Genomic DNA, 22,409 nt, shown 5'->3' with positions numbered 1-22,409 from the left:
GAACTTAGCTCTGCGATGTTGTAGGTCAGCAGAGGAATCGAGGTAGAAAGATATGCGAGCATTATCTATTCTCATAAGGGCACCTCTTGCCCTGGCTTGGTACAGAATAGTGTTGCAATCTTTAAAAGTTCAGCATTTTGAACAGGAACGGCCTAGGAGGCTCACCAGGTTTAGGCGGCCTAGGTGGAACTCTGTGGGCATGCTCCACCGCAAACATGGAGGAAAAAGAGTCCTTGCCGAAAGTGTTAGTCAGCCAGTTCTCAATAAATGCCACAGGGTTTTTGCCCTCAGCCCGTTCTGGTATGCCTACCGCGTAGACATTATTGCGACTTTGTCTATTTTCCATGTCTTCTAAACGAGCTGTGTGGCCAGTGATAATAGATTGCATATGGCGGACTTCCCTCTGCAGAGGGCAACATCATCCTCCACATTGCTCACTCTGTCCTCCAGTGCAGCTGTGCGATCTCGCAGCTTCTGCATGTCCTGTCTAACCATGTTCAGTTCCAGTTTCACTCCTTTGATTTCATTAGTCAGTGCATTAATAGACGTGGTTACTGGAGGTTACTGCTGCAAAAATGTCTTTCAGAGTCGGTTCAGGGGTTTGATTGTCCTGGTCAGTCAGGGCCCTGGGAGCCATACTAGGAGTAGGTGTACTTACTGCATCCCATGAGGTCTGCTCTTCATCCTCCAGCCATGCCTGTTCCAGAGCCTCTACAGGGGAGTCCATATCAGAGGCATCCATGAGCTGGGTGGGTGTTTTAGGTATGCCACCCTTCCCCAGAGCGCCGCTGAACATCCTCATACACTGCCTTCTTGGCCGAGCGCTGGGTTCGGGCGCCATCTTGGCCACCATGCTCTGCAGCCTGCAGATTGTCCTTGCCGCTTTTGCGGGACATGTCCGCCGCCGGAATGTGTATAAAAGTTGCACCGCTGGATCGAGGCTGAGGAGAGGAACAATTCGGTGTAGGTGGTGGGTGATGCAGGCACAACAGGATCAATTTGTCAGGGTAAATGCTCAGGGTTTCGTCGGAGCTCTCACGCCGTGCTGCTTATTCCATCCACCACAAGCCACGCCCCCAAAATAGCATTCTCTGTTTGCTTTATAGAACAGCTACTGTAAGCCACTCATTAAACTGAAAATTACAAAATGAAACATTGCAAATCTGACCAACCTAAATTAGCCACGTGGGCACTAGATTAAACATCCAAGCTAGTCCAGGCTGGACTATGCTCTGGGGACCCCTGATCTGGTCTGATATATCCAGACTGTTATTCATCTACCTAGATGATATCTGACCACTCCGCCCTCATTGTTGAACTATTACTAGGCCACAGGCCCTCCTTTCGTTTGTGGAGATTCAGTCCCCTCTGCATCTCCACCCCCGAATTCCAGGAGCCGGTCCGGTAGGACATGTCCCATTACTGGTGGGATAATGCCGGATCCGCTTCCTCTGGCCCCACATGAGACGCCTTTAAGGCGATAGTGCAGGGCTCCTACATCTCCAATCATAGGAAGTCCTCTCAGGCTGCTCTTCTGGCCTTGGTGTCCTCCCTGGAGACCGCCAGGGCCCAATATTCTGTGCTTCCCACTCCGGACTCCCAAGGAGTCTTGGTGGGAGTGCACAGGACCCTGGACCTCCATAAGGCGGATGCAAAGCGGAAGCAGCAGCTGTATCTGTCAGCCAGGTTGAATATAGTGGCAAAAACAGCAAAATGTTGGCCTCTCTCTCACGTACGGAATACATTGACAGGACTATACCCCAAATTCGGCTACCTGATGGCTCTCTCACGTCTGATCCCCTGACCATTAATCAGACATTTAAGTCCTTCTATGAAAACCTTTATTCAGACCCGCCCCCTCCCGGGCGAACTTGAGACGTTGGGGTTTTTTTTAATCCCTCCAGTTCCCCATATTAGAAGACTCGCATAACACTATTTTAGACAAACCCCTGACAATTGAAGAAATTACTGACGCCATTTACTCTCTCCCCCCCAATAAAACTCCAGGACTGGACGGTTTGCCCGCCGAATGGTACAAAAATTATGCGGAAGAAATGGCACAGAAATTACACTCTCAGTTTGGACAGGCACTGGAGGATGGCATACTTCCTTCCTCCATGTGTGAAGCCCTGATTGTTGTAATACCCAAACCCGATAAGGACAAACTGTTGTGTGGGTCTGACCATCCGATCTCACTACTTAATAGTGATGTTAAGCTGTTAGCAAAAATACTAGCTCTGAGACTGCAGAAGGTCATTCTTCACCTTGTTCATAGGGACCAGACTGGGCTTATGCCTGGTAAGAGTACGTATGATGACATTCATTGTTTGTACCTACACATTCACAGGGCTGCCACTGACCAAAAAAGTGGACTAGTGTTATCGTTAAATGTGTTAAAAGCCTTTGACACAGTCAACTGGTCCTTTCTTTGGGAAACTATGCATCGTATGGGTTTCAGCTCTCAATTTATCCAGTGGGTCTGCCTGCTCTATACCAACCCTAGGGCCAGGATAAGTACCAATAAGGATGTTTCTGATGTGTTTCATTTACAAAGCGGAACCAGGCAGGGCTGCCTGCTCTCGCTGCTTCCGTTTGCACTGGCCATAGAGCCTCTTGCTCTGGCAGTGTGGCAGACGACGAGTAGGTGGCATCTGCTATGGTGAACTTTCTGAAAAGATATCCCTATATGCGGATGATGCCCTAATTTATCTGGATGGCTCGGAACAATCCTTTTTTTCCCTATTTGGAGTGGTGAAGGAGTTTGGGAAGGTTTCCAGGTTAAGAGTGGGCTGGGATAAGTCTGTGGCATTTCCTATAGGCCCCAAACTTGATTATACATACCTATCTCAGTCCTCCAACCCACATTTAAGTATTTGGGGACTTACATCAAACGCAGACTTATCCATTTTTGAATCCCTCAATATTACCCTGATTATTACACATATGGAGACCAGGCTACGTACCTGGGCCTCCCTACCATTAAATTTAATTGGTCGTGTGAATGATATATTTACCTAAATTTCTTTGTTTTCCGGGCATCCCCAATCTTTTTGTTTGAAAATCTTTTCAACAAAATTAATTCACTTTTATCCTCCTTCCTCTGGCAGGGGTCAAACCCAAGAACTGCTAGGGTCTCCCTTCAGGCTGCTAAGGTTGACAGGGGGTTAGCCTGCCCCAACCTACGACACTACTTTATAGCGTCACAGCTTGTATACGCTTATGACTGGTTCCTGGAGGCCTCCTCATCCTGTTCCACCGCTTTATTAAATGCTCTTGCTGACTCTGGGGCCTCACTTATTGATATACTACATAGATCCATACCTAAACGTTGCTCCCGTTGCTCTCAGATAGAAGTTAGCTGGCTAGCCTGACATGAATGAAATAAGGTGATCACAAACTCGGGTGGGGTGTCTCCCAAAAGCCCCTTATAGCACAACCCTAACTTCTTAGAGCTCCTGGGTCACCCAGACTCCCTGTGGTGGACACGACTCAGTGTCACCCACGATTCTCACATTTTTGTTAATGATGCATTCATCTCCTTCGAAGACTTGAAGGCACGGTGTGGTGTGACGAACAAATTCTTTTTTTAATATCTTCTATTACGTCATGGCATCCGGGCACAATTCAATGGTCTGACCCAGGAGCTCAATGAATTACCTATAGAAGTGCTATTCTCATACCCAGACATTGAAAAACTGGTCATGACTATCTATTCACGCCTGCAGGCTGCTGGGGTTAAACCCTTCCAGATTGCTCAGTGAAAATGGGTAGTAGACATTTCCGGACTGTCCAAGGAGGGATGGGAGGAGGCCTCGGAGGTCTGCTTTTTGTATCTTATTGGGTCTAATGACCAATATGTACAGTTTAAATTTATACACCAGTTGCACTATACTCCTGCCAGGCTCACCCGTATGGGTTATGACTCCGCTGCCTCCTGTTTCAGGTGTGGCTCCACTGATGCCGGATACGTGCATATGTTTTGGTCCTGCCCAACCTTGTCAACATCCTGGAATGACTTATTCTCTTTTTTTGAAAACACCCTACATCTACCAGTACCTCGCTCTCCAGAAATCGGACTGTTGGGTGTCCTAAACGAGTTCCTACACAGGACCCATACTCGAACTCTGGCTCGCATAGTATTGTTTTATGCTAAGAAATTAAATTTTGTTGCAATGGAAAAATGTATCTGCTCCTAATGTTCAAATGTTGTACTGTATGATTATTAAGGTCATACCCATCTTTAAACTCATTTATAATGGAATGGCCTGTCCTAAAAAGTTTGCTAAGATCTGGCAACCTTGCTTGATATAGCGGACTCCTTTTGGAATGACACCCCACTTTTTCAGCAATAGGGGCCTTCTGCACCCCTCTGAGGGGTCTGTGGTGTCTGAGGGCAGTTGAGTGCCCTAAGTGAGCTCAGTGCTCCTGTAGACTGGACGGGGATGCGCGGGGGCGGGAAGGATGATGGAGTGTCTTTTCCACCTGCAGTGATTGTAGACAAGTGTTTGTGTGTGTCACCCCAAAATACTTTTAGTATAATTTTTTTCCTCTGTTGAGGAATCGGGATTTAATGACGTCCGTTCGTTTTAGTAATCCCTGTTCAGCTAATGTTAAGAGATAAGTGATATAGGTACAAGATGTAACCGTTTATATATGTCTGTAATATAATTTTTTTCTTGGACAAAATCAAAAAAAAAAAAAAAAAAAAAAAAAATCCAAGCTAGACACAAAACTAGGGGGCACTGAAAGTTAAATACCGCATGATTTTTTGAGTTAAAATAACTCAAGGGGTATTTAACTCACGAATCTGTAATTCACAAAAAAATGCAAGGTAAATACCGCACAAGGTAAATGTTTTTAAAAATTTTGCTGTATTTAACGTGTTTTTGCATGTTATTTTACCAGAAAGAGGCTGCAGCAGGAACTGAAACATTTAGCAGTGGTACTGTATTTCTATCACTGCTAAATATGACAGTTCAGCTCAGAGTTACCGTTTGGAGCTGAACGCTGGCATCCTAACAAACATGACTCATCTGCTGTGAGCGGGTCTCCCCACTGACAGCAGAATGTAAACAAACGAAGAGCCAGCCTTAAAAGAGAAAAAAAAAAACAAACAGTGTGCCCCATATCCATATCAGGCCCTTCCGGACCGTATATTTTTTTTTTTTTTTTAGGGGGGGGGGAGGAGGCCCCCCCTCCCAAATCTATACCAGACCCTTATGCAGCCCAGCAGGCCAAGAAAAAGGGACCAGGCCGCATGCCCTCAACATGGGGGGGTGCACCCCCCGCACCTTTCCCCCATGTTGATAATTACAAGGGCCTCTTCCCCACCCCACAACCCTTTCCGGGTGGTTGTGAGGGTGCAGGGGGGAGGACTTATCAAAATCTGTAAATGCCCCTTGGGGCCCCAAGAGCTCTCTAAAAAAAAAAAAATAAATAAAAAAAAAGGAAGAGAAATGCAAAATAAATGCCCCTGAAGTAAATCCAGTGTCAATCAAGCCAAGCGTCAGGTGCTGACTTTGTCTTTTGTGCGGGTCGGCGTTCATCATTCTTGATACTGGATTTACTTTGGGGGACATTTATTTCGTTTTTTTTTTTCTTTTCTTTAATAAAGAGTTTGTCAAAAACTGGCTCCTGGTTTTTTTTTGTTTTTTTTTTTTTTTTTTAACTTTGCCCATTTTTCTGATGAATAAGTATGGTTATGTACCCCATACACATGCACCTGGAACGTGGGCAAAATCTGGGGGCTCCCTTGTTAACCACTTGCCGACCACCTCACGCAGATATACTGCGGCAGAATGGCACGGGCAGGCAAAATCACGTACCTGGTACGTGATCTGCCTCCCGTGGGCGGGGGTCCGATCGGACCCCCCCCCCGGTGCCCGAGGCGGTCTGCTTCTGTCCCCGAGCGATCAGAGGTGAGGGGGAGGCCATCCATTTGTGGCTCCCCCCTCGCGATCGCTGCTAGCCAATAAAATCCTTCCTCTGCTGCTGTATAGTAAACAGCAGCAGAGGAAGTGATGTCATCTCTCCTCGGCTCGGTATTTTCCGTTACGGCGCCGAGGAGAGAAGATATCGATGTGAGTGCACAACACACACACACACACATAACAGAATACGCCAGGTATACTTTTCACCCCCCATCACCCCCTGATCACCCCCCAATAACCCCCCCCCCCCCCCCCCCGTCACAGTGACACCAAGCAGTTTTTTTTTTCTGATTACTGCATTGGTGTCAGTTTGTGACAGTTCGTGTCGTAGGGCAGTTAGTGTTAGCCCCCTTTAGGTCTAGGATACCCCCCTAACCCCCCCAATAAAGTTTTAACCCCTTGATCACCCCCCGTCACCAGTGTCACTAAGCGATCATTTTTCTAAACACTGTATTAGTGTCACTGGTGACGCTAGTTAGGGAGGTAAATATTTAGGTTCGCCGTCAGCGTTTTATAGCGTCAGGGACCCCCATATACGACCTAATAAAGGTTTTAACCCCTTCATTGCCCCCTAGTTAACCCTTTCACCAGTGGTCACCGTATAACTGTTACGGGTGACGCTGGTTAGTTCATTTATTTTTATAGTGTCAGGGCACCCGCCGTTTATTACCTAATAAAGGTTTAGCCCCCTGATAGCCCGGCGGTGATACAACTTAGGTTTTAGAGTCAGATAGGGTCTGCGTCGCCCCAGGCAGCGTCAGGTTAGCGCCAGTACCGCTAACACCCACGCACGCAGCATACACCTCCCTTAGTGGTATAGTATCTGAACGGATCAATATCTGACCCGATCAGATCTATACTAGCGTCCCCAGCAGTTTAGGGTTCCCAAAAATGCAGCGTTAGTGGGATCAGCCCAGATACCTGCTAGTACCTGCGTTTTGCCCCTCCACCCGGCCCAGCCCACCCAAGTGCAGTATCGATCGATCACTGTCACTTACAAAACACTAAACACATAACTGCAGCGTTCGCAGAGTCTGATCCCTGCGATTGCTAACAGTTTTTCTGGTAGAGTTTTGGTGAACTGGCAAGCACCAGCCCCAGGCAGCGTCAGGTTAGTGCCAGTAGCGCTAACACCCACGCACACACCGTACACCTCCCTTAGTGGTATAGTATCTGAACGGATCAATATCTGATCCGATCAGATCTATACTAGCGTCCCCAGCAGATTAGGGTTCCCAAAAATGCAGTGTTAGCGGGATCAGCCCAGATACCTGCTAGCACCTGCGTTTTGCCCCTCCGCCCGGCCCAGCCCAGCCCAGCCCACCCAAGTGCAGTATCGATCGATCACTGACACTTACAAAACACTAAACGCATAACTGCAGCGTTCGCAGAGTCAGGCCTGATCCCTGCGATCGCTAACAGTTTTTTTGGTAGCGTTTTGGTGAACTAGCAAGCACCAGCGGCCTAGTACACCCTGGTCGTAGTCAAACCAGCACTGCAGTAACACTTGGTGACGTGGCGAGTCCCATAAGTGCAGTTCAAGCTGGTGAGATGGCAAGCACAAGTAGTGTCCCGCTGCCACCAAAAAGACAAACACAGCCCGTCGTGCCCATAATGCCCTTCCTGCTGCATTCGTCAATCCTTATTAGGAACCCACCACTTCTGCAGCACCTGTACTTCCCCCATTCACATCCCCAACCAAATGCAGTCGGCTGCATGAGAGGCATTTTCTTTATGTCCTCCCGAGTACCCCTACCCAACGAACCCCCCCAAAAAAGATGTCGTGTCTGCAGCAAGCGCGGATATAGGCGTGACACCCGCTATTATTGTCTTTCCTGTCCTGACAATCCTGGTCTTTGCATTGGTGAATGTTTTGAACGCTACCATACACTAGTTGAGTATTAGCGTAGGGTACAGCATTGCACAGACTAGGCACGCTTTCACAGGGTCTCCCAAGATGCCATCGCATTTTGAGAGACCTGAACCTGGAACCGGTTACAGTTACAAAAGTTACAGTTACAAAAAAAAGTGTAGAAAAAAAAAAAATATAAAATAAAAAAAAAATAGTTGTCGTTTTATTGTTCTCTCTCTCTCTATTCTCTCTCTATTGTTCTGCTCTTTTTTTACTGTATTCTATTCTGCAATGTTTTATTGTTATTATGTTTTATCATGTTTGCTTTTCAGGTATGCAATTTTTTATACTTTACTGTTTACTGTGTTTTGTTAACCATTTTTTTGTCTTCAGGTACGCCATTCAGCTGCAGCGCGGATTTATTTATCTTGACAGCAACAGCGTTTGCTCTCACGATATATAAAGCCGTGACTCCAGCGGAGGTAATATATGCCGAAGCATGGGGGCAGCAGGGGCGGAGGAGCGATTTGCTCCTACCTTTTGCGGGAGGATGCCCCCATGCTTCGGCATATATAAATGGTGCATGTATGCCCATCATTAGAAGTGGGTGGATGAAGGGAGGTATTCTAATGGTGGGCATACCCACAGGCTGCATGAAAAAAAAAAAAAAAAAAAAAAAAAGAAGATTACAATACATGCCCAACAAGGACCAGCAACGTACTGGTATGTTGCTGGACTTTGAGTGGTTATACTAAAATGATGCCTGCAGGTTTAGGTATCATTCTTTTCAGCCAGCGGTCGGCTTTCATGTAAAAGCAATCCTAGTGGCTAATGCCCCCCCCCCCCCCCCACCGTCTTCCATGTTTTTCTCTGGCTCTCCTGCAACAACAGGGAACCTGAGAATGCAGCTGGTGATTCAGCCAGCTGACCATAGAGTTGATCAGAGACCAGAGTGGCTCCAAACATCTCTATGACCTAAGAAACCGGAAGCTACGAGCATTTCATGACTTAGATTTGGCCGGATGTAAACAGCGCCATTGGGAAATTGGGAAGGCATTTTATCACACTGATCTTGGTGTGGTCAGATGCTTTGAGGGCAGAGGAGAGATCTAGGGTCTAATAGACCACAATTTAAAAAAAAAAAAAAAAAGGAGTACATTTTTGTAAATTTTTTTTTTTTGTCATTATTCAATCATTTGGGACAAAAAAAAAATAATATTCAATGGGCTCAACATGCCTCTCAACAATTTCCTTGGGGTGTCTACTTTCCAAAATGGGGTCATTTGGGGGGGTTTTGTACTGCCCTGCCATTTTAGCATCTCAAGAAATGACATAGGCAGTCAAACTAAAAGCTGTGTAAATTCCAGAAAATGTACCCTAGTTTGTAGACGCTATAACTTTTGCGCAAACCAATGAATATACGCTTATTGACATTTTTTTACCAAAGACATGTGGCCGAATACATTTTGGCCTAAATGTATGACTAAAATTGAGTTTATTGGATTTTTTTTTATAACAAAAATTGAGAATATAATTTTTCAAAATTTTTGGTCTTTTTCCGTTTATAGCGCAAAAAATAAAAACCGCAGAGGTGATCAAATACCATCAAAAGAAAGCTCTATTTGTGGCAAGAAAAGGAAGCAAATTTCGTTTGGGTACAGCATTGCATGACCGCGCAATTAGTAAATTAGCAAATTGTAAAAAGTGCTCTGGTCAGGAAGGGGGTAAATCCTTCCGGGGCTGAAGTGGTTAAAGAGGTCTTCCAAATTCTGATAAGTCACCTTCCGCATCCTCACAACCATGGGAAGAGGCCCTTTTTTTTTTTTTTTTTTTTTTTGGCGTGAGGTTCTCCCAAAATACACACCAGACCCAAATGTGGTTTTTTTTTTCACTTTTTTTAACTACTGCGTGGCTAGACCACCCCTTATTTAACTTATTGTTTTTGTTCACTTATATAATTTGTAATTTTTTTTTTTTACTTCTAGACAGGTATTTACTGTGCGTTTTAGTTTTTGTGGCAAAGCCTGCATAAACCTGTGGTGAACTGACCTTTTACATATCGCAGTTATGAGACATTTGGGTAAATGTGTCACGTGACCAAAATATCTCAGGCGATATCCTTTTGTGAATTGACCCCTAAGTGGTAATTCACACTAGTGAGACTAGTGAGAGTCGCATGACAAACAGAAAAAAAAAAAAACATTCAATTTAATGGTGTCCACGTTCATCAATGCAACTCAGCATAGTGCGACTTTGGAAAAAGGTTCCTGTGCTACTTTGGTGCAATTTGGCCCCACAGAATATGCAAAGTCGCATTAAAGTCGCACTACAGAATTGCAATGAAAATGGAGTCAAAAATGATATTGCAGCAGTGTGAACCACGCCTAAATATTGAGTGAACTGTATTAAAATAAAGGATAATAAAACATCCCTTTTACAACTGTACTTTAATTACATATATTCTAGATCCAATCTAGTATAGTTGCAGTATTTGCAAACATATATGTCATTTATATGTTATGACATATGAGTGACATATAAATAATCACAATAGTCACACAAACACAGGAGAACACAGAAATTCATGAGGAGATCATTTCTGGTAGAATTCAAACCAAGGACACTAGTGCTGTAAGACTACTACAGTAACCACTTAGCCACTATGCCCGTCTTCCCTAAGCACAGATTTTACATGTAAAGTAAAACTTCTAGCTTATATTAACATACTGGTAATCACATACAAATTATATATGTAACAGCTACAGGGCGGTTCAATAACTCTGGGAGGGCGTACTATGACGTCCTCCCAGAATCGCGCACACGGGAGCATCCGTGACCACTGGGTCCATAGGACCCGGCGCATCACGGATCACGGTAAATGGCCGCTGACAGCGGCCGTTTACCAAGTGATTGCGCCTATCACATGTAAACAAACCGGCATGATATCCGGTTCCTCTCTCCCCTCTCTGTACAGTGTGAGCGGAGATGGGAGAGATCGGATGCAGCAGCGCTGTGGGCTGCATGTGTAGTGCCCACAGTGCTGCCCAGTGACAAATCCATCCCTCTGTATAAGCCATCCACGCTCAGCAATCCCGCCATCCACGCTCAGCCATCCATGCTCATCCATCCCACCATCCACGCTCATCCACTCTCAGCCATCCCGCCATTCATACTCATCCATCTACGCTCAGCCATCCCTCTGTCATACTTATCCACTCATCCATGCTCAGCCATCCCTCTGTCATACTTATCCAATCATCCATGCTCAGCCATCCCTCTGTCATACTTATCCACTCATCCATGCTCAGCCATCCCTCTGTCATACTTATCCACTCATCCATGCTCAGCCATCCCTCTGTCATACTTATCCACCCATCCATGCTCAGCCAGCCGTAGCCAGCCATGCTCAGCCGTAGCCAGCCATGCTCAGCCGTACTCAGCCTCTGTATGTGGCCAGGCTGTGGACGTCTCCCACATGCGGTATCGCCGTACTCCGGAGGAGTAGGAGAATCTATTTTGGGGTGTCATTTTTGGTATGTACATGCTATGTGTTAGAAATATTGTATAAGTTGCCAACTTTGTGTAAAAAAAAAAAAAAAAAACAGTGTTTTCATTTTCTTTCCACATTTTCCAAAAATTTGTAGGGAAAAAAAAAAAAAAAAGACGTTCAAAAGACTCATAGATTATACGCTGGGGTGTTTACTTTCCAAAATGGGGTAATTTTTGGGGTGTTTCCATTGTTCTGGTGCTCTAGGGACTTCAAAAGTGTAAGAGGTAGTCAGGAAATTAGATGTGTAATTTAAGCTCCAGAACACCTGATGGCGCTCCCTTGCATGTTGGGCCTCTGTATGTGGCCACGCTGTGTAAAAGTCTTACACGTGTGGTATCGCCATACTCGGGAGGAATAGCAGAATGTGTTTTGGGGTGTAATTTGTGGTATGCATAGTGAGACATAACCTGCTAATATAACAATTTTGTGAAAAAAAATCTTGATTTTGCAAAGAAATGTGGGAAAAAATGACAACTTCAAAAACTCACCATGCACCTTTCTAAATACCTTGGAATGTCTACTTTCCGAAAAGGAGTCATTTGGGGGGGTATTTGTACTTTCCTGGCATGTTAGGGTCCCAAGAAATGAGATCAGTACTTCAGGTGTGACCAATTTTCAGAGATTTGCTCCAGCTTGTGGACTCTATAGCTTTCACAAAGACCAAATAATATACACCAATTTGGGTTATTTTTACCAAAGATATGTAGCAGTATACATTTTGGCAAAAATTTATGAGGAAAAATTACTAATTTGCAAAATTTTATAACAGAAACGAAGAAAAATGCATTTTTTTTTTTTACAGAATTTTCAGTCTTTTTTCTTTTATAGCGCAAAAACAAAGACAAAAAAAACAGCGGTGATTAAATACCACCAAAAGAAGCTCTATTTGTGGGAAAAAAAAAAGGACAAAAAAAAATTCATATGGGTACAGTGTTGCATGACTAATTGTCATTCAAAATGTGAGAGCACCAAAAGCTGAAAATTGGTCTGGTTAGGAAGGGGGTTTAAGTGCCCAGTGGGTAAGAGGTTATGCACATACATACAGATACACACACACATATATATATATATATATACACATACACACATACACGCACACATTTTGTCACATTCTTTTTGCACATATCTCACTTTCTATGTATGGATACTTAGTTCGTATGGGCAATGGTTAAAAAAAAAAAAAAAATGGAAGAATAAAAGTATGCACGCATCTGCAACATATGGTTTCAGAAAGATAAAACTGAAAAGTGCATATCTGTGGGTTTGTGGGTGTTGTCTTTACACTATACTATCATGGTTATCTCCATGTAAAGTGCTTAAAATCCTTAGTAATTAATATATATTCAATGTGCTAAAAATAAAAGCGTATGAAATGTCAGCACTGTAATGTAAAAAGTTAAATAAATAAATGTTGCTGTAGCCCAGGGTGAGGGGATTAATTTGTCTTTTTTTTGAAAGAATACAATTACAATTCTTTAACTGCCACTGTCCAGTGCTGATTTTAAGCCGATTGGCTGCTATGATTCATGGAACCATAAAAAGGATGACATGAACACTATGGAGATATACAGTATTCTGTGGTCCACAAGGTCATTGGTGTTAACACTAGAAATCTTGCTGAAGAAAATCCATAGTGCTATACTATTATTACACATGTTCACAATTTGTTTCTACAGATTTGTATTGGTTTATGCAACATGATTTTATAGCAAAAGTCCATTCTGGATTGGGAAACATTACATCACAGGAACATAAAATTAAAATTTTACCAGAATTAAGCAAGAATTTGTGCAAAGAAATGTTAGCATTGAGCTTGTAATAATTTGTTAAATGTTAATATCCAAGCTAAAGTTAGAGGTTTTTTTTTATGCTGTGATAAGCAACTTTAGAACAAGTAGGAAGAGGTAAAGACTCAATAAGGAGAGAGACTTATTCCAAACAAAGCTAGATTGTTTAGAATGTCTGGTCTTACCCTGCAACCATTTGCTCATCTGTTAGAGGACATGGCTCTCTGGAATAGGAACAGGAGCCACAAACAAAGAATAAACATGAAAAACAAAATAACACCAAAAACATACCACAAAATTTTTTGATTAACTTTATAGGATATGTAAAGTTGGAGATTAATTATACCTGCACTTTCTTAAGCCATCCAAGTCCCAGTCAGGTCAGGCTGGTCTGATAATTACCATCTGTAAAGGTCCACTTAACTTAAACAACAATCTGGTTCAGGTGAAGGAGTATTATTCTTAAGTTGGCCATACACCATACAATTTTCTTATTCAATTTTCTTTAGATTTACCTTCAACTATGTAGTGCAAGGGCCTGCCTGATTGCATACACATTGAAAAGGTTTAGGTTTCACCTCATATTATATGGTTTTGGTAAATCTAAAGGAAAGTTGAACAGGAAAATTGAATAGTGTATGGGCAGCCTTAGTAACATCCGCTGACAAGATGTAAACATTACAAATAGGTATTCGTAGGCAATTCTATTAAAAAGGGGTTTGTATAGAGGGGGGAGATGTTTTCCTATATAGGGCATAACCAAGTTTAGGTTTTACTAAGCAAGTCTAATGGCTGCTACTCCTGATATCTGTAAAATGTTCTGGATGACACATTAAAATCAGAGGCTTCAAGATCTTCTAAAACACGTACATGAAAAATAAAACGGATCACAAGTTCTAACTTCATTCTGGACCCATTCACACTAGCATATTTTAAACTGGTGTGTTAGACTCAAATGCATTGCATCCTGCGTTAACGTACGTGTTAAGGCAGCCTATTTATCGGAGCCCATCACACCGAACCAGAAATGATGCATGCAGCATTTCTGGAAGCAAACTGCCACACTGGTGTGCTGGGAAACTGTTAGGGCTCCATTTAGAATAAAGTAGCACCACAGCACGGTAACACGTATGTTGTCACAGTGCGCTGGTGTGAATGGGCCCAAAGACTTTCTGGATCTGAATGCTGGTTCTGGGTCAATGGTTCAGAGAGAAGACAGCCAGGCAATCAATATTTTCATATGAAGATCCTCAAGTAGCTATAAAAAAAATTAAGACTGACATTATGTTTTACAATTCTAATTATTCTTTCATCCAAACAGAAGTGCAACACATACTAGAAAACAGACAATATTTAAAAATAGTTTCCAAGATTATACATAGAATATGGTATAAAAGTATTGACTGTAACAAAAAAACAAAAAAAACACTCAGGAGGGTATATTTTTAAACTTCCAGTAGAACACACACACACACACACACTATACAGACAGATCTGTTATAATCCAATAGCGTATTACACTGGAGTTTGTGGGATTTTTAAGTCGGTTTCACATGGGCTTCAACTTGTATAATAACAGTCTGAACAGAGCTGTCGGCAACCTTTGTTGAATCTTTTAAAGTAACATTCAGTTCCAGATTATAAAAGTTGAACACAGATCCTAATGAGAGTGCCAATGATCAATATATACAACCTATTAGCAGGCTTCAAAAGCCTACTAGCAGCTTGCTTAAAGTGGCTATCAACACCCTCATTAGGATCCATGTTCAACAGTAACAAACTGGAGTTGAATGGTACTTTAAAAGCTTCAACAAAGCTTGCCGAGAGCTCTGCAAATGCTTTGTGAAAGCTTGCTATTTTGGCTTTAGAGCTGGCAGGGGACAGATACAGCATTGGATAAATGCTGCATCCATCTAGGTGAGTATAATTTTCTTTTTAGAAGCACATACTTCTCTTTTAAGTATCTTTCTACTTCAAATAAAATAATTTTTGTGAGTACAAATTTGCTTTGTTCTAACCTTGGAAAATATGTTTAAATACCATAAAGCAGCCTCTGTACCTTTCTCATTATGCCTTTAAAAGCCTTGTTTACGAATACACAGAATAATAAGTACCATAACACAATACAACTGTAGCTGCTATTTTGAAGAACAACGGTTTTAAGTTCCAGGTGCAAGTTTAAATGATCAGCACTATTAGCCCCCATTCACGCTAACATATATAGGCATTAGATATGCTGAACGTGAAAAATTAAATAGCTCCGAAGCCATGGGTGGGGTGTAAAGCCTGGCATAGAAGTTACTTTGCATGCACAAGTAAACGCTATGTATTGAAGCATTTACACAAGTACAGGGGTGTACAGTCATTAATTTACATGACAGGCTTTATGCCCGACCTTCAGCTCCAGAACTACAAGAAAATGCAGTTTTTTTGTTTTTTTTTACACTGCATTGTTATTGCTTGTACACATCCTTATGCATGTCCTCGTACACAGATTCAGATAACAGAAGAAAGCACTGTTAGGGATAAGTATACTGTATGCGAGATCCTCTTAAGCAAGACAAACGCTTAAATACATCCTAAAATTTCAGGATGCTTATAACATTATTAATAATTAGCATGTTTCTTGTGTTTAGATAAATGGTTAGATTGTACGTAAATATTAAAAAGAGAAAGAAAAGTCATACTTTGAATCCCCATCTGGGTCTTCTGTATTTGCTCCAGAGTTATTTAAAGCATAACTGCTCCTTGGAACACCTAAAAAAAAAAAAAAAAAAAAAAAAAAAAAAATTAAATAGCAAAAGGTTAACAAAAAAAAAAAAAGTTTTTATTTCTAATATTTATACACACACACATACACATATAAACATACACACTGATCAGCAGTAACATTATCACTACTGATAGGTAAAGTGAATAACATTGATTATTTAATGGCAATGACATCTGATAATGGGTAGGATATACAGTATTAGGTAGCAAGCAAACATTTTGTCCCTGAAGTTGATGTGTTGTGAAAGGTCAAATTGCTGAAAAAATTAATGCTGGTTCTAATAGAAAGGTGTCAAAACACACAGTGCATCGCACCGGAAGTGATGCAAGAGACTGGATTTACACAGTACAAAGTGTTTTTTTACATGTAAGAATTGCTATTTTAATAAAATTTATGATTTTAAAATACTTCACCATAGGGGGATCACTTTCTTTTACTCTAATGTGAGGATTAAGCATGGGAGTAGGAGTCCTAAAAGGATCATCTGGATACTCTGAAACAAGCCAAGATTGATGTAACATCACTCCAACCATCATGCTTATATTATTGCAAATAAAGGTGAAATTACTGCGCTAAACCACTATATCGTCAAAGTCAAAACAGAAAGCAGCTAAACACTTAAACAAAGTCCAAATGAAATAAAAAATATATAGAGTAGCGCTATAAAACAAGGAAACATGAACTGTGATGTCCTGTGGAAAAGTGATAAATACACAAAAAAGTCCAATGTTCACTGAAGGGGACCGGAAAAAAATAATGCAAAGATATGTCCATCCCATGCTTGATAGTAAATCTTCAATTGGACACAATGTGCAAATAACTGTGCAATTGTAAAGAAATCCTCTGTGAGAAGAAGGTGGGTACTCTTACCAGATATGGTAGACCCATTTACTGTTTGGTAGTGGGTCAGTCAGGCTTATGTGGAGTGGACCAAGTGCCACAGGGTTACAGTTGGTTAGAAGACGGTCACTCTAGGAGGGATAGTTCCACTCCTCATCCGTGTTGGTCAGGCCAGAGAATCCTGGTTCTTTATGGTTCTCCAACATGGTAAAGAACTCCCAACCTCGGGGGGGCTGTCTGAAGGTTGTCGTTGCACACAAAAAGGACTCAATCGGACCGGGATAAAAGCAAATGGAGCGACTCCATATGGTGTAGATCAATAAAAACAGGAAGGCATTTATTATAAAAAGAACAGTACATCAAATCAATGAGTACAGGTACTGGTGATCACAAAATGTATATAAAAATAGATAAGAAAGCAATGTGGGAGCATTGCGAGCCCGACGCCTTTCATCCTCAAAGACTTCTACTGGGGCATAGCATTGCTCCCCCACATTGCCTGTATATATATATATATATATATATATATATATATATATATATATATAGCAATCATAAAACATGTGACAAAAATTGGCTATGGAAGGTCCGCCTCCAGTGCTGCAGGCAGAAGTGATAACATTCTCATATTAACTCCATCATCCAACAGGGCATCTCCCAAGCACTTCCCCATGGAAAGTGGAGCAGAAGAACCAATGAAACCCATGTAATCTAACCCGGAACCATAAAACGAGAAAGGGCGCCAAAGGACAAGAGCCGCCCATAAGGGAGGCTCTGCCAATCACGCTTACCTCATTGCCGGTGACGTCATGAGAAAAAGGCGCAAAAAACACCATGCACCTGCAAGCCGCAGCGTTAAGGATGCACAATGACGATAACCGCCAATCACGGCGCCGCTTTCATGTCACATGGTATAAACCAATTATATGACTTACGCAAGCGTCCCGTTGATGCGTCCGTCATGCAATGAGGACCTCTGACCACGTGACCCGCATGATCACATTGCGGGTCACATGGCGACGGGCCGAATCACATGATGTGCGTGGGCCCGCCCACTCACAGAGGCCACACGAGCGAATCACGTCTCTCATTGGGTTAAACACGTGACAGAATGCAGCACGCAATCAACTTAACTCCTATGGGCCAACAGGGTGGTCAGGGCACATGCACATCCACCTACAGCACTCAAAATGGACCAGAGGTGGGCCAAACCTCACTTGTAGTAGGAGGTTGGTTCCAACGACCGAAAACAAGGGGGGTAGCTGGGCAGACCACTCCCACACTCGGGTATACAACCCTGCATGAAACGGTGGATAATCACATGGTGTGGTTTGTGGAAACGTGCAGGTCCCCTAGTGTCCACAAAGTCATAGCGCAGAACAGAAAAAAGTGCACTCATGAGGGCCACCCAGATAACCCAAAGGTGAAACTCCCTAATAAGAGTAGTGGTGATTGTAACAATAAATCAGTCAGATTAAAAAATAAACAGGACAATAGATTATGAAATATAAAAATAGTTTCAAACAAACCTAGGATGTAAAGTACAATCAAGAGGTGGATGAAACATGAAAACAGAATCTAAAATAAATAGATTATGGAAAATTACTCACAAATATTGCAGAAATTGGACAGGCTGAAATATAAAATAAGAAAATCCAAGGAAATTCAATTATTTTAAGCTGGATTGATGAAACATTTTATGTCCCAATCTACGTTCAAACCGAACAGCGAATAAGACTGCAATTCATGATCCAATAAGTTTCCAGTCTAGATACCCTCCGTAGACATGATTCGCCCCTCCAATTAGGGACGAATTTGTCTATTATCTGGAATTTGTCTATTATCTGTGGTGTTCCAAATAATGGTGGGGTACGCTGTGGTTAGTATGGCCCTTCCGAATACTGGCCAGATGTTCATTGACCCTTATTGAGAAGGTAAAGATGGTACGACCCACATATTGTTTATTACATGGACAAGTGAGGAGATAAACTAAACTAAGCCTGACTGACCCACTACCAATCGGTAAGTGGGTCCACCATATCCGGTAAGAGTACCCACCTTATTCTTGTCACAGAGGATTTCTTAACAATTGCACAGTTATTTGCACATTGTTTGTGTTCGTACTGTGTGCAATTGAAGATTAAGCATGGGATTGACATATCTTTGTATTATTATTTTCCAGGCTTATATTATTGTTTTTTAAGGTGGGAGTTCTGGGAGCATAGCGGGGACACGAGGACGTGAAAGCACACCGATTCTGCTGTATATATGCAGGAAAACAGCACTTTATTGTGAAAAGTTTGATTATATTTGGCACATCACCGTTGGAGAAGGAACTATTATTTATTTAATTATATTTCTACAATGGACTACACTATGTGAAGCACTGTATATGTTTATAAATGTGTATGATTTATTTTACTTTACCGTCAGATTTATATAGCACTGAATTTTGTGACACACTTCAAGAGCCTGCGCAACACCAATTTTCACATTGTTATACTGTTTGCATATTGTGGGAACGCAATTGGGTGGATGCAGAAGCTCATCAACATTACTATATTATTGTTTTTCACCATTTATCTAGCCAGTATGCCACTCACATTGATCATCAAAGCAATTGTTTTGTTTTCTTTACACTTGGGTAGCGTAGAGGTATACTTGTACACATTCATTTGTTTAGATACAACAGCTTACCTCCAGAGGTCTAGTGTAGTCTATGCCTGGACAGGTTATGGGGGTGATCATAATGTAATGGCCGATTTTATTTTGATGAACTGACTGCCTATCCTATTTCTTGAGGACCTAAAATGCCAGGAGAGTACAAATGCTGACCCTTTTTAGAAAGTAGACAGTGAGGTATTTAGTAAGGCCCCTTTCACACTGGGGCAGTGGGGGCGTCGACGGTAAAACGCCGCTATTTTTAGCGGCGCTTTACCGTAGTTTTAGCGGCGGTATTCGGCCGCTAGCAGGGTGGATATTAACCCCCACTAGCGGCTGAAAAAGGGTTAAAACCGCCCGCAAATCACCGCTATGCCGGCCGTATAGCCGCGCTGCCCAATGATTTCAATGGGCAGGAGCGGTGTATACACTGCTCCTTCACCGCTCCAAAGATGATGTTTGCAGGAGTTTTTTTTCCCTCCTGCCAGCGCACCGCTCCAGTGTGAAAGCCCTCGGGCTTTCACACTGGAGACACAGCATCAGCAGTTTCGGGTTGGTTTGCAGGTGCTATTTTTAGCGCAATAGCGCCTGCAAACCACCCCAGTGTGAAAGGGGCCTAAGAGGCATGGGGAGTTTTGAAGTTTTAATTTTAGTAATTTTTTGGGCAAATTGAGAAAATTAAAAACAAAAAATTCACAATGTTGTCATTTTAACAAAATATTTCTCACACATAGCATAGGCATACTTACAATTACAACCTAAACCACATTTTGCTACTCCTCCTGAGTATGGGGATATCACATGTGAGACTTTTTTACAGCCTAGATGCATAGAGGGGCTCAAAATCCAAGGAGCATCTCTGGGCTTTCAAGAAGCATACGTCAGGTGTCTAAATTTCTGACTACCCATCTTATTTATTTCTTGAGTTCCTGCAGTGCCAGGACAAGAGAAATACCCACTAAATGATCACATTTTGGAAAGCAAAACACCCCAAGACATCTAAGACCCCTTTCACACTTGGGCGGTTTGCAGGCGTTATTGCGCTAAAAATACCGCCTGCAAACCGTCCCAAAACAGCCTCCGCTGTTTGTTCGGTGTGAAAGCCCGAGGGCTTTCACACTGAAGCGGTGCGCTGGCAGGAGAAGAAAAAATCTCCTGCAAGCCGCATCTTTGGAGCGGTGAAGGAGCGGTGTATTCCCCGCTCCTAAACCGCTCCTGCCCATTGAAATCAATGGGACAGCGCGGCTATACCGCGGCAATAGCCGCGCTATACAAGTGGTTTTAACCCTTTTTCGGCCGCCAGCGGGGGGTTAAAACCGCACCGCTAGCGGCCGAATACCGCGGTAAAACAGCGCTAAAAATAGCGCTGTTTTACCACCGACGCCCCCTACCGCCCCAGTGTGAAAGCAGCCTAAGAGACATGGTGAATCCTTTGAAGACTTCATTTTTTTGCCACAAGTTTTTTGAAAATATAAAAAGTTAATTTTTTTTCCCAATTTAACCACTTGACCACTGGGCACTTAAACCCCCTTAATAACCAGACCAATTTTCAGCTTTCGGTGCTCTCACATTTTGAATGACAATTACTCAGTCATGCAACACTGTACCTATATGAAATTTTTGTAATTTTTTTTCATACAAATAGAGCTTTCTTTTGGTGGTATTTAATCACCGCTGGGTTCTTTATTTTTGCGCTATGAATGAAAAAAGACCGAAAATTCTGTAAAAAATGCATTTTTCTTCGTTTGTTATAAAATTTTGCAAATTAGTATTTTTTTTTTCATATATTTTGGCCAAAATTTATACCGCTACATATCTTTGGTAAAAAAATAACCCAAATCTGTGTATATTATTTGGTCTTTGCGAAAGTTAGAGTCCAAAAGCTATGATGCCAATATCTGAAAATTGATCACACCCGAAGTACTGATGGCCTATCTAATTTCTTGAGACCCTAACATGCCAGAGTACAAGTACAAATACCCCTCAAATGACCCCTTTTTGGAAAGTAGACATTCCAAGGTATTTAGAAAGATGCATGATGAGTTTTTTGAAGTTATCATTTTTTCCCACAATTCTTTGCAAAATCGATTTTTTTTTTTTCACAAAATTGTCATATTAGCAGGTTATTTCTCACACACAGCATATGCATACCACAAATTACACCCCAAAACACATTCTGCTATTACTCCCGAGTACGGCGATACCACATGTGTGAGACTTTTACACAGCGTGGCCACATACAGAGGCCCAACATGCACGGAGCACCTTCAGGCGTTCTGGAGTGCCCAGGCCAATTCTGACATTTCTCTCCTACATGTAAAAATCATCATTTATTTGCTGGAAAATTACATAGAACCCCAAAACATTATATATGTTTTTTTAGCAAAGACCCTAGAGAATACAATGGCGGCTGTTTCAACTTTTTATCTCGCATGGTATTTGTGCAGCAATTTTTCGAACGCGTTTTTTTTTTTATAAAAAAACAGTTTTGTGCTTTAAAAAAAAAAAAAAAACAGTAAAGTTAACCCAATGTTTTTGCATAATGTGAAAGATAAAGTTATGCAGAGTAAATAGATACCTAACATGTCACCCTTCAAAATTGCACACGCTCGTGGAATGGCGCCAAACTTCACTACTTAAAAATCCCCATAGGCGACGCTTTAAAGTTTTTTACTGGTTACATGTTTTGAGTTACAGAGGAGGTCTAGGGCCAAAATTATTGCTCTCGCTCTACCGATCGCAGCGATACCTCACATGTGTGGTTTGAACACCATTTTCATATGTGGGCGGGACTTGCGTATGCGTTCGCTTCTGCATGCGAGCACACGGGGGAAAACATTTTTTTTTTTTTTTTTTTTTATTGTTCATTTTACTTTATTTATTTTAGTTTGACGCTTTTGTCCAAAAAATTTATTTTTTGATCACTTTTATTCCTATTACAAGGAATGTAAACATCCTTGTAATAGGAATATGGCATGACAGGTCCTCTTTACAGTGAGATATGGGGTCAATAAGA

At 42.1% G+C, this 22,409-nt stretch overlaps 1 protein-coding gene across 6 annotated transcripts in view; it reads right to left on the bottom strand.

Moving 5' to 3' along the window:
* Positions 1-22,409, bottom strand: part of NPRL3 (NPR3 like, GATOR1 complex subunit) — a 309,508-nt gene that overhangs the window by 269,175 nt on the left and 17,924 nt on the right. For 3 of the 6 annotated variants that reach the window (XM_073633030.1, XM_073633034.1, XM_073633031.1), the window contains exons 3-4: positions 15,807-15,876; positions 13,305-13,343 (exon numbers count right to left, since the gene is read on the bottom strand). In XM_073633030.1, coding sequence (XP_073489131.1) covers positions 13,305-13,343; positions 15,807-15,876 — 109 coding nt within the window. The remainder of the gene's footprint in view (positions 1-13,304; positions 13,344-15,806; positions 15,877-22,409) is intronic. The other 3 variants (XM_073633032.1, XM_073633035.1, XM_073633033.1) reach the window with 1 other exon arrangement.

This window comes from Aquarana catesbeiana, linkage group LG06 (genome assembly GCF_042186555.1).
Source record: "Aquarana catesbeiana isolate 2022-GZ linkage group LG06, ASM4218655v1, whole genome shotgun sequence".
Classification (NCBI taxonomy): domain Eukaryota; kingdom Metazoa; phylum Chordata; class Amphibia; order Anura; family Ranidae; genus Aquarana; species Aquarana catesbeiana.
The sequence above is the reverse complement of the archived record's forward strand: the minus strand, read 5'-3'. Positions and strand labels throughout refer to the sequence as shown.